The 12,644-nt window shown below is 41.6% G+C and overlaps 1 protein-coding gene across 1 annotated transcript in view; it reads left to right on the forward strand.

Moving 5' to 3' along the window:
• gcn1 (GCN1 activator of EIF2AK4) overlaps positions 1-12,584 on the forward strand; it is a 33,932-nt gene extending 21,348 nt beyond the window's left edge. Inside the window, exons 36-57 of the mRNA XM_035165611.2 lie at positions 451-630; positions 928-1,148; positions 1,284-1,352; positions 2,134-2,272; positions 2,365-2,561; positions 3,799-3,941; positions 4,035-4,152; positions 4,318-4,533; positions 4,658-4,822; positions 5,057-5,218; positions 5,305-5,397; positions 5,488-5,631; positions 5,748-6,017; positions 6,186-6,299; positions 7,218-7,448; positions 7,580-7,773; positions 9,097-9,211; positions 9,551-9,647; positions 10,003-10,151; positions 10,500-10,610; positions 11,601-11,822; positions 11,924-12,584. Of these exons, the coding sequence (XP_035021502.1) occupies positions 451-630; positions 928-1,148; positions 1,284-1,352; positions 2,134-2,272; positions 2,365-2,561; positions 3,799-3,941; positions 4,035-4,152; positions 4,318-4,533; positions 4,658-4,822; positions 5,057-5,218; positions 5,305-5,397; positions 5,488-5,631; positions 5,748-6,017; positions 6,186-6,299; positions 7,218-7,448; positions 7,580-7,773; positions 9,097-9,211; positions 9,551-9,647; positions 10,003-10,151; positions 10,500-10,610; positions 11,601-11,822; positions 11,924-12,049 (3,476 nt within the window). The 3' untranslated portion in view covers positions 12,050-12,584. The remainder of the gene's footprint in view (positions 1-450; positions 631-927; positions 1,149-1,283; positions 1,353-2,133; positions 2,273-2,364; positions 2,562-3,798; positions 3,942-4,034; positions 4,153-4,317; positions 4,534-4,657; positions 4,823-5,056; positions 5,219-5,304; positions 5,398-5,487; positions 5,632-5,747; positions 6,018-6,185; positions 6,300-7,217; positions 7,449-7,579; positions 7,774-9,096; positions 9,212-9,550; positions 9,648-10,002; positions 10,152-10,499; positions 10,611-11,600; positions 11,823-11,923) is intronic.
• Positions 12,585-12,644: the final 60 nt, after the last annotated feature.

Raw genomic sequence — 12,644 nt, forward strand, 5'->3', positions numbered from 1 at the left:
ACAGAGTTTTAACTGAGGTCCACAGCTGCTCAATGATCAGAAGGTTGGTTTGTACCGTGCTGGCGTTTCCTGTGTCCTCCCTCCACACTCCTGCTGACCTGCTCTCACTTAAACTAATAAACACCAACACACATCACAAGTTATAAGGACCTGATCAGTACATGAAGTAACTTAGTGTTTGTTTGATTCGCTCCAGAGTTTGAGTCAACATTTTGTGTGCGCTGAGTAGAACACGAGACCTGTTCATTTTCATCTGTATGAACTGAACTTTGAACTAGTTATTTTTAAGTGTGAACTGGCACAACACTGATTGTAGGATATTTATACCAACGTGTATTGAAAAAATAGTTTTCTGAGCAATTATATCTATTGTTGTGAAGAGCAGGGTAACTGAGTCTTTTTCTTTTTCATTTATAAACTTCTTGTGAATAACCCCCTTCTCTCCTCCAGGCTCGGTGGAGTTGCTGGGTGCCATGGCTTACTGTGCTCCCAAGCAGTTGTCCTCTTGCCTGCCCAGCATCGTTCCCAAGCTGACCGAGGTGCTGACCGACTCCCACGTGAAGGTGCAGAAGGCCGGCCAGCAGGCCCTCAGACAGATCGGCTCTGTCATCCGGAACCCCGAAATCCTGGGTGAGGGAGCAGACAATACTATTTTATATGATCATAGCATGCTGAGCATGACAGAGCACATTCAGCCTGAGAAATACTCATTTTTCCAGTTTGTTTCTAGTTTTTAACATCTTAAGCATAGACTCCAGTTGTAAAGGTCATACAAACAAATGATGAACAATGTATAAACCGGGCATGAATTAATTAAATCAAAAAATCATGAGGCTTGCATTCAGAGAATTATTTTAAGGATTTTTTTTGTTTACCGCTGAGGTTTAGTCTGCTAGTGTTTTAACAGCGATGTCATTGTTCTCTCAGCCATAACCCCCATCCTGCTGGACGCCCTCACGGATCCATCCCAAAAGACACAGACGTGCCTGCAGACACTGCTGGACACCAAGTTTGTTCACTTCATCGACGCTGCCTCACTCGCCCTCATCATGCCCATCGTCCAGAGAGCCTTCCAGGACCGCTCCACCGACACACGCAAGATGGCCGCTCAGATCATTGGCAACATGTACTCCCTCACTGACCAGAAGGTAAGCAAGCTGTGAAGAAATATTACAATGAACTATAAAACAAAAATGACATCTTAACTTGTCCTTCAAACCTTTGTATTCTGAAGACTTTTTGAGGCATTTTGTTAATGGTGTGATATGTGTCATTGTTTGTAGGATCTGTCACCCTACCTGCCGAGTGTCATTCCTGGACTGAAGGCTTCTCTGTTGGACCCAGTGCCTGAGGTGTGTTAATTAATAATTAAATACACTATATTTATTCACCTGTAACCTGATGGTAGCAAAACACTTTTTTATTCATACTTAAGACCTCACCTGTCAGTAATAATGTATTACTTTTTGTGATTTGCAAAGGGAAAATGACTAGATTATAACTAAACTTTTTATTTTACATATGTATCATATATGTAATTTATGCTGTTAAAATATGTATTGTATTTTTAACATGTACTAAACATAGTAACTGAATTATTTTTAAGACTTTATGCAGCCTATATTCACATCTCTATTTTGAACTTCATTTAGTCCAGTTTTAAGTCTATCATATGTGTGTACGTCTGACCAATCAAAATGATTATTCATTGATCAGTGTTTGGCTTTAACAGAGATATTTTTCATTATTTACAGTGAGAACTTCAGTAATATACAGTTAATGATTCAGTTAAAGGAGCCAGAACCGTATAAAGATTTTACGAATTTGCACTTGCACTGAGCTTTTCTCTCTCCTTACACTGATGACTAAATGGTAACATTAATAAAGATAGGTGTTGTATAGCAAACTCTGCAGCTGGGGGTTTGATCATCTTTTGATTGTCATGAATGTCTGCAAAGTAATGCTTTGAGATCAATTATATGAATGAGGAAATGAAGCACAGTGTCATCTTCTTCAGACTCAGCAGAAGGTGAAACTGGGTTTTCACCTCACCCACTATCTGGAATATGCCCCACCACTATGTGTTCTGTTGTATAAAGTTGAAGCCAGAGTCGCTCTTCTTCTCCTCTCCAGGTTCGTACCGTCTCAGCCAAGGCCTTGGGTGCAATGGTAAAGGGGATGGGTGAGTCCTGCTTTGATGACCTGCTGCCGTGGCTCATGGAAACCCTGGCCTCTGAACAGAGCTCTGTAGATCGCTCGGGAGCTGCACAAGGTCAGTTCTTCTTCACCCTCTTGTTGTGTTGCTGGAGATTTGTGCCCAATATCATGTGCCTCACTGAATGCTTTGTGTGTTGGTGTGTTCAGGTCTGGCTGAGGTGATGGCTGGACTGGGAGTGGAGAAGCTGGACAAGCTGATGCCAGATGTGGTGGCGACAGCCAGCAAGGTCGACATCGCTTCCCACGTCAGAGACGGCTACATCATGTTGTTTATCTACCTGCCCCTGACCTTTGGAGACAAGTTCACTCCTTACATTGGGCCCATCCTCCCTTGCGTTCTCAAGGTAGTGGCCACTCAATTGTGGGAAAGAATCTGTTCGTATGTTTTTTCCAATTTAGCCCCGAGTTTTGATTTTATTTTTTGTATGGGTGCAACTAAACTATAGGTATACATATTAAATGGTTTGTATTTATATAGCTCTTTTCTAGTATTGATGACCACTCAAAGCGCTTTACAGTACAGTTTGCTATTCACACACACATTCATACAGTGCATCTATTAGCAGCACTTTTTCTTTCTATGAGGGGAAATTCAGGGTTTAGCATCTTGACCAAGGACACTTCGGAAAGCAGATGGGGAAGACTGGTATTGAACTGCTGACCTTCTGGTTGGAGGACGACTGCTCTACCCCTCAGCTACAGCCGCCCCATCGCCATTCTTTCGTCATTTTATGGAAGGAAATGCTGAAGACAGGCTATAGATTGATTTCCCTTTGACAAAAAATCTAAGATTTGTGTGGTAAAATGTAATTATTGACAGAGTACTCAAATGTATGGGGAGCTAATATATAGGTATTTTCACTATTCAGAAATATGAGCCAGTAAAATTGCTACTTTAGAGGTTAATTTGTATGTGGCTCTCATCCCTGTATTGTCAATACTTTTTTATACCACACATCTGACAGCTCAAGCTTACTAACGGAGTGAGCCTAAGAAAAAAAAAGAACGAGTAAATGGCAGTGAGAATACTTCCCAAGATTTCATAGATTTAGCTCTGGCCAGTAGTGAGAGAAATGGCAGATGTGAAAAAATCTCCTACGGTTTGCCTGCTGCCCTGAATCCCTCTCATTCTGCCCATTGTTAATGCTTGCACACACAATCATCCTGCTGTTTACCATCAGCATAACTGAAAACAAATGTGCACCAGTCTGGATGTCAACGCAGGATAACGTACACACAGGATCATGTACGACAGAGTATTATGGCATTTAAAGGGTAAGAACATCTTGAGATTTGGAGAATAAAATCTCGAAATCCCAATATAGCCCTAATACTCGTCATATTCATATTCCATCATATCTAACGATTTGACAAGTCCTAAATTTCATTCTATGGACTTAAAAAAGGTCTTAAATTGAACTTGCTGAAACTCTGGAGTTGAGATTTTGTGTTAAATGTATCTATATCAGGAAACTGCCTTGTCACTGACTCAAGTACCTCAATCATTTAGCTGTGTATCATTCTGCAGATCACACTTCACTGCAGCTCAGTATCTATTTCTCTCTCTCTGTTCACTGCCAGGCCCTGGCTGATGAGAACGAATATGTGAGAGACACAGCACTGCGAGCGGGCCAGCGAATCGTCAGCATGTATGCCGAGACTGCCATCGCACTGCTGCTTCCTGAGCTGGAACAGGGCCTGTTTGATGACCTGTGGAGAATCAGGTTAGATTTGAAAACGCGGTCACACGTTGTTGATTGAATAAATGTCCCCTATATACTGACTAAATGTGCGTCCATGCTGTTGTTGGTGTGCAGGTTCAGCTCTGTACAGCTGCTTGGAGATCTACTGTTCCATATCTCTGGAGTAACAGGAAAGATGACCACAGAGACGGCCTCCGAGGATGACAACTTTGGGACAGCAGCATCAAATAAAGTGAATAGATTTTCAACAACAAATCCAATACGTATTTATCCAGTTAATAAAAAAAAACACAACATACTGATACTTACCTTCAAATGAGGGTTTTGTTCCGCTGTTTTTCAAACATATTCAACATTGATTTGTCAAGCATTGCTGACCTTTGAACTTCTCCCACAGGCCATCATTGGTGCTCTTGGCGCCGAGCGGCGTAACCGCGTCCTCTCTGGCCTCTATATGGGTCGTTCAGACACCCAGCTGGTGGTTCGACAGGCTTCCCTCCACGTGTGGAAGATTGTGGTGTCCAACACCCCCAGAACTCTTCGAGAGATCCTCCCAACCCTCTTCTCTCTCCTGCTGGGTTTCCTTGCCTCCACCTGCCCCGACAAGAGAACGGTATTTTACTCCTTTTCACTTCATAGTCCTTTGCTTTTATGCTCCCTGGTTGACAATTGTCCGTATTTGCTATGTTGTGGCCGTGAAATTACCCCCCACTGATTGTGTGTCCATGTGGTTATAGATTGCTGCTCGGACATTGGGTGACCTGGTGAGGAAGCTGGGAGAGAAGATTCTCCCTGAGATCATTCCCATCCTAGAGGAGGGGCTGCGCTCTGACAAGAGCGATGAGAGGCAGGGCGTCTGCATCGGCCTCAGTGAGATCATGAAGTCCACCAGCAGAGATGCGGTGAGTCACACACATTTCTCTTCAACAAAGGCAAAGTGCTAAGTACAGTCTTTCAAAGAGAAATAAGTACCCATTTTTATGTACCATTTATTGTCGTCATTTTACTATTAAAGTCAATTCCTTTTTAGTTCAGAATCTAAATCAAAAAAATCACAGAAAAAATGGAAACTTAAACCAAGAATCTGAGAACTGAAACAGACATGAATTATTAACCTGGTGGTATTTCCACTGCAGGTACTTGTCTTCTCTGAATCACTGGTCCCAACAGTCAGGAAAGCTTTATGTGACCCACTGGAGGAGGTTCGAGAGGCTGCAGCCAAAACCTTCGAGCAGCTCCATGCAACCATTGGTCACCAGGCGCTGGATGACATCCTGCCTAACCTGCTCAGACAGCTGGTGAGTGAACAAGGACACCAAAAGTCTCAAATTTAGATAGCATCAAAAAAAATCTGGTCTATAATACATTGAATGTGTTTTCCCAGGATGATGAGAAGACGGCTGGCTTTGCTCTGGATGGTCTTAAGCAGGTCATGGCGGTGAAGAGTCGCTCTGTTCTGCCTTACTTGGTTCCAAAGGTAATGTTCACAGTCTGGTTTTCTTGTGTTAGTCCATATTATTGTGTCCAGATGACTGACTAAGGCCGATGTCCTCCCTAACCTCACTAGCTCACTGCTCCTCCTGTGAACACCCGTGTGCTGGCCTTCCTGTCTGCTGTGGCTGGCGATGCTCTGACACGCCACTTGGGTGTCATTCTGCCTGCTCTGCTCTCCTCCCTCAAAGGGAAGCTGGGAACCGAGGATGAAGCACAGGTAACCCCAGCACCTGCAAATTATTACATCCACCGCTCCTGTTACACAGCCTTTTCGTTCTGTCCTCATGCTCCTAAAGAACTAACGATCACCCTGATGAATTATGTTTGCCTCAGGAGCTGTGCAATTGCCAAACAGTGATCCTCTCAGTGGAAGATGATGTGGGCCAGCGCATCATCATAGATGACCTGCTGGAGGCCACACGAGGTGCTGACCCCGGCCACAGACAGGCTGCCGTCACCGTCCTCAATGCCTACTTTGCTCGTACCCGCCTGGACTACAGTTCCCACACACGCAATTTACTGTCCGGCCTCATCCGCCTTCTCAATGACTCCAACCCAGAGGTCCTGACTCAGAGCTGGGACACCATCAACTCCATCACCAAGGTGTGTTGAAGTGGAAATGAATAGTACTTGTACACAACTTCATCTTTGCATTGATGCAGAGATACCATATTCATATTTATACTACATGGTGGAAATAAAGCAAAGCGTTTAGTCCTGTATAGTCAAAGGGTAAATGTGGACACTGTGTTGTTACTTTTTGTCTCACAGAAACTGGACGCGAGCAGCCAGCTGGCTCTAATCGATGACCTGCACCGAGACATTAGATCAGTAGCTGCAGATGTGAGGGGTCAGCACCTGGCTGGTTTCTGTCTGCCCAAGAAGGTAAGACTGCTCCTCCTGACACATTCAACAATACATTAACAGCATGGTGACTTCATTGTTGGTAGTTCTATTTTTTACCCACATCCTTTTGTCTACTAAAGCTCCTGTGTTGGAAGATTACTACAACCTTGCTGTGGTTGACACAATTCTGGTTCAGTTATATCACATATGCGATTATAATTCTCACAATAGAGATGTCTCCACTTATCTGTTTTAATTCATCTGTTTAATTCTTTACCATCAATTCGACCATACTAAGAATTCTCAGGAGCCATGATCAATAACACACTTGATCAACAACAGTTTTTGACTATTAATCATTTAAAATTCCAAAAATTCAGTGGTTCCATTTTCACAAATATGAGCAGTTTTTTGGCTCTCTGGTTCCAATATTTTACACAGCATTTCCCACAAAATTCATTCAATCTATGGCGGTATTGGGGCTGTGATGGGTACAAATACTAAAGAGTGAAAAACTGGTTTTATCGTGACAGAGAAAACTGTGCGAAGCTGAAACTATTTGGTCTAATTGTCTGCAAGAACAGTAATAACTTTATGATGATGGCGCGAGTGCATGAGTGAGCATGCAGCAAATAGCACTACACACAGCTATACAGTACAATGCAGCAAAACATCAAATAAGAGATGTCTTATGTTATTATGAGTTATTGTTAAAGCTTTTTTGGGTTCGTTATGAAACTGTGGTGGGACAAATGACAATATGGCGGGTCACCACAGTCTAGATAATTAATGGAAAGCACTGTTATAGCAACTTTGGAAATGCAATTTGATGTTGTCAGATTAAGCTTTTAAGACATGTTACAGAGTAATTAAGCAGTTAATCAAAATATAAACTGACCGATTAATCAATGAAAATGTTGTTCACTATTATGTTCCTCATCCTGTTTGTGTCCACAGGGCGTGACCTGTATCCTGCCTGTCCTCAGAGAAGGTGTCCTCACCGGCAGCCCTGAGCAGAAAGAAGAGGCAGCTAAAGCATTGGGAGGGATCATCAAACTGACGTCTCCTGAGGCGCTGAGGCCCTCTGTTGTCAACATAACTGGACCTCTCATTCGTATCTTGGGAGACCGGTTTGCCTCAACAGTGAAGACCGCTCTGCTAGAGACTCTCACCCTGCTGCTGGCGAAGGTCTGTGCCTACATCTCCCAATAGGACATCAAAAATACTGTTGAATATACATCCATATCTTTCTTCATAAGGGAGTTTGATTTTGTCTTGATTCCCATCTCTTGGCTCAAACCTTTGTATTCCTCCTCCAGGTGGGCATCGCCCTGAAGCCCTTCCTCCCTCAGCTGCAGACCACCTTCCTGAAGGCCCTGCTGGACTCAAGCCGCGCGGTGAGGCTGAGGGCTGCCGAGGCTCTGGGCCAGCTGGTTTCCATCCACGCCAAGGTGGACCCACTCTTCACCGAGCAGCTGTCGGCCATCCGTAACGCAGAGGACCCTGGAGTCAGGTGAGATTCTGAGAACTTCGGTTGGAAAAGATTCTCTATTTTTGGAAAGTAAATGATTTAGCTGAAAATTACTGTGCATATATAATCACACTTTTGATTCCTGTTGAGGATGGTGGTTTTTACTTATATTGAAGTTTAATTTGATGTTGGATAACAAATGCATACATGAGAATGTGACAGTCGTGAGATTGTATCATTTCCACTATTACCTCTTTAAACCTCAAATGCCTCAAATCTGATGAGATATCCTGTGAAGAGGAATTGTAATGCCTAGTTCACACTACACCCTTTGTATGCATATTGCTTTTATGAGAAGTACCAAAGAAATGAATTAAGTCGTAGGCTGAGTTCGAGTATGAAACACCCACCATTAAAACGTGTGTCATTATCAAATATTAAGTTATGAAGTTATAAAAATGAGTTAATACATTGTTATTAGCAAAGCTGAGAATAAATACCAGGATTTGTTATTTCGTTAAAACTGTGATGTGAAGCTTACCTCCTCCAGCTTGATGTAATTCTGTAGCAGGAGGATCAGTCGGATAACTGTGTCTCTTGACATGTGGTTTCATGATCTAATGTTTGGAAACCAGATATACTAGTCGAGGGTTTCTCCTGGTGAAGGATGTGTAGTGTGTGAACCCCCGCCCCCCATCGCCTGTCCATAATGTAGTGTGAACTCACAATGACTGCAAGACTCCTGATCACAAGACCGCAAGTCTTGAAGTGTGAACCGTACAGTGATCCAATAACTTTGAAAGTCGTGTTGTGTGAACTTGGCATACACACACTGCTTCAGTTTAAGGCTTCAAGAAGGAAACGGTGCTCTGCAGGATGTGTGTATGAACGCCCCGATGTGTCAAACCACTGGTGGAAAAAAGTTCCAAATATGAAACAGAAAGGCTAATGTTAATGTGGGTAGTGATATTTCTTTAACAGATGCCAATAATATTGTCTGACATCAGCTTATCATCAATAAATAATAAGAAATGTCAATACAGAAATGATAAATACATGTTTGGGTTTATTTAATAATAGTATCTCCATTACATAATTTGTCCACCAGAGGGAACTGACAAATTCATTTTTCAGCTCTCCTCAGTCAGTGAACTTGAGCCTTCTTTAATAACTAAATCTAAAGGACTGTATTTGTTTGTTTATGTTAGAATACAACCTGACCATATATATATATATGTATGTGTGTGTTTTCAAACATTAAAATGATTATCTACGTTTAAAAAATCCATTACTGTCGGGGCCCCTATTCTTAATTACAGCTGTTGTCATGCTAATTCCTTTGTTGTGCTCTTTGCCCCGTAACAGGGAGACTATGCTCCAAGCCTTGAGGTTTGTCATCCAGGGGGCCGGGTCAAAGGTGGACCCAACCATCCGCAAGAACATTACCACCACATTGCTAGGCATGCTGGGACATGATGAGGTATGACAGGAGGAGCAGATGTCTTGCAGCATAGAGTCGAGCTAAGACTTTTTTTTTTACATCTGTTGCAACGTGCCTGTTTTTTTACCTCAGGGCCAGTAATGGTTATTGAATACTTAATACGGAATAAGTAATTATCAGTTAAATAAAGTATAAATGTATAAACACGGAAGAAATTTCACAGAGAGATGTTCAGTGCTGTCCTTTTCTCTTTGATCAAAGTAGAAAAACGGAAGTCAGACAGAGAGGATGTGGTTTTCTAAAAGGCGGTTTTGAGCCTACATGTCAGTTTGAGAATAAATGACACTGAACCTTGTTCTGTCTGGTGTGCGTGTGTAGGATGCAACTCGAATGGCGTCAGCGGGCTGTGTTGGTGAACTGTGTGCTTTCCTGTCAGAGGAGGAGCTGCGGAGTGTGTTACTTCAGCACATCTTAGGTTGGTATCTATATGCCACATCACCTTCAGTCATCCAGTTTAACCAATAATGTCTTGTATGTGTGTATAGTGATGATTTGTTAATTGTTAATATTGTTCTCAGTGACACTGACAGCTGTTTATTACCAATGACATGTTGCATAGACTGAACCTGCTTAGTTTCAAAAAGTATTGTTCATCTATTATTTTAAATATCTTTATTTAACAGGATATATTTTTGTCTAATACAACTCTATCAATAAAGCTTAACAAGTCCTGTGTGTGTTTTACCTAGTTTTCTGCTCCTCTCTATTCATCAGTTAAACATTGAGTTGTGTAAATTAATAAATACATTTATTTTTATTTCTATCTGTAGCGGACTTGTCTGGTGTGGACTGGATGGTGCGTCATGGTCGGAGCATGGCTCTGGCCATAGCTGTCAAGTCTGCTCCTGAGAAGCTGTGTGGGACGGAATACTTTGACACTGTATCTGAAACCATTTTGACCAACGCCACCGCTGACAGGGTGAGGAGGAAGTTTGAGTCTGGTCCTCCATTCTTTGACAACACATTTCTCACATTAAAGAAATTGTTTTATATTTTTAGGAATATGGTTATTTATATGTTGTTGTTTTATTTTTAAGAGATGTGCTCAACAATTTATTGGCGGGAGCCTTGTTACCACAGGTTACTAGGCAACCAGCAGAGTCAAGAAAGTCCCTTCCATCCAATAGCTGTCCTAGCCCATAATCCATAATTAAACCTAATCCATTAATCAAATGAGTAATAACGCTGGTAATAATTTTTCCTGAATAAATTGTACATCAACCTAGCTCTTTTCTCTTTCAAAACATGTTGTTCTCTGCTCTTCCAGATCCCCATTGCCACCAGTGGAATCAGAGCGATGGGATATCTGATGAGGCATCATCTCAGGACAGAGGGAGGCAGTAATATTTCCCAACGCATCATCACACAGTTAGTCAAGGTAAAGCAAGAACCATTTCATTCAGCTGATAATCACAGGCTTCCCTTACTTCTACCTTTGTACATGCTAGGAAGTGAGTGTCATTGATAAACTATTTGCTGCACCCTTCATACTACGATACGAGGGGTTATTTGAATAATATTCTCCGTTATCAGTTGTTTTTCTCTTTACTACTCTTTTACCAGGTTAGGATTGCTCATATGTTAATAGTATCATGAAGTTTTAATACATAGATTTAAAAGTAACATGATGGTATTTAACCTAATCTGCCAAAGAAAATACCAGTCCACTGAAATCAATGTATTCTTTCTTTGAAGCCTTGTGAACTTGAGTCAGATATCAGTCATAATTTATTAATTACACAGAGTGTTTAGTTGTTAAGTAAATCTTAATAGTAAGATAAAATAAGATAAAGCTTTTTTGATCCCACCCCAGGGAAATTCACTTGTTACAGCAGCAGATAGTCAGAATGATGTAGATAAGAGAATAAAAAAGGCAATAAAATGAAAATAAAAAATCTAATAAAAATCCAGAGAATATGTACAAATCACTACAGACGTGAACATTGTTTGTAGAGAAATGTACTACTAAAATGATTGCACGAGGATGTATACTGTATTTGTGCGTTAGTATAATGAGATTTTGTGTGTGTGCGTGTGCGCACACTTATTGTGGGTGAATTTCACAATAAGTGGCATACTTCCGGAATAATATATATTTGGTATACGTTATACAGATAATGAAAATAGTGCATGTAATGGTGGGTAGTGTGTGTTGTGATATTGAGAAACTGTGCAATAGCAGGTGCAACTAGCTGCAACTCCTGCAGCGCCATCTTGTATCTTATTAGACAGATTGATCAAGTAGATTTCATTTAAGACATGAAGCTATAAGAGTTTGAATGAATAAATACAGGGACGAGTACCTGCTTTCACAGTGTAATCTATGGAGTTTTGTAATATGACGTCTGCTGTCTTTATGGCCACACAGTGTCTTCAGAATCAGTCCAGTGACATCAGACTGGTGTCAGAGCGGGTGCTGTGGTGGGTGTTCAAAGACCCGGCTACGCCCTCAGTGGAGGCCAGTCTCATCAAGCCTGTGCTGAAGAGTCTGCTGGACAACACCAAGGACAAGAACACCAGCGTCAGAGCCCAGAGCGAACACACCATTGTCAACCTGCTACGACTTCGCCAGGGAGAGGAAACCATGCAGGTCAGACTGCAGACCATCTCTAGTATAATTTACAAATGGAGATGATGTACATTAGAAAAGACTGTTGTTCTCTTTTAACTTGTTCTCTTCCTTCACTTCAGAGTATTACTGCCATTCTGGACTCTGCAAGTAACGACCTACTGTCTGAGTGTCACCGCCGGTCTTTGAAGAAAATCGCCAGCATGCCAGACTCTAACGAAGAGATAGATGACACCATCCTAACATGATGGAGCAGGACTGAACCATGAAGTGACATCTGGAGAAATCAACAGAAGCTTGACTAACATGTAAAACAAGTCTCCACTGTTTAAGAGCCCCAGACACACTCACCACACGTGCCCATGTTGCCTTTCATGGACAAAGGCTGAGATGGGTCGCTTTTTGACTGGCTTCCCCCAACAAATTTCTTTTTTTTTTCTTCCTCACATCATTGTTTTAGTGGCATTTAAGCCCGATTTATAACTTTGTTCTTTTATCTCACACTGTGCAGGTTACTCCCCTGTAATTAATGAAATTAGGAAGACACGAGGCCAAATTCTTTTTTTGATGTTTGTATTTTGCTACTTATTTTACCAAAAATGATTTCAAGCAGTCAAGACATCACTGTAATGAAGTGACACCCCTATCTTTAGCTTTTATTTGGATTTTGTGTGAGAGTTGTTCAGGGTCAAAAGCAGCCTCTTGTAAGAGTACAAAAATACATGCTTACGTCAGTGATACGGTTGTAAAAAGGCAATACAAAATAAAGAGATCTTGATTTCACAATGTAGTGTGTCATTGTATTTTCACTCAATTTTATACAGTGTCTGTGCAATTGAGGAT

Source organism: Hippoglossus stenolepis, chromosome 9 (assembly GCF_022539355.2).
Source record: "Hippoglossus stenolepis isolate QCI-W04-F060 chromosome 9, HSTE1.2, whole genome shotgun sequence".
NCBI lineage: Eukaryota > Metazoa > Chordata > Actinopteri > Pleuronectiformes > Pleuronectidae > Hippoglossus > Hippoglossus stenolepis.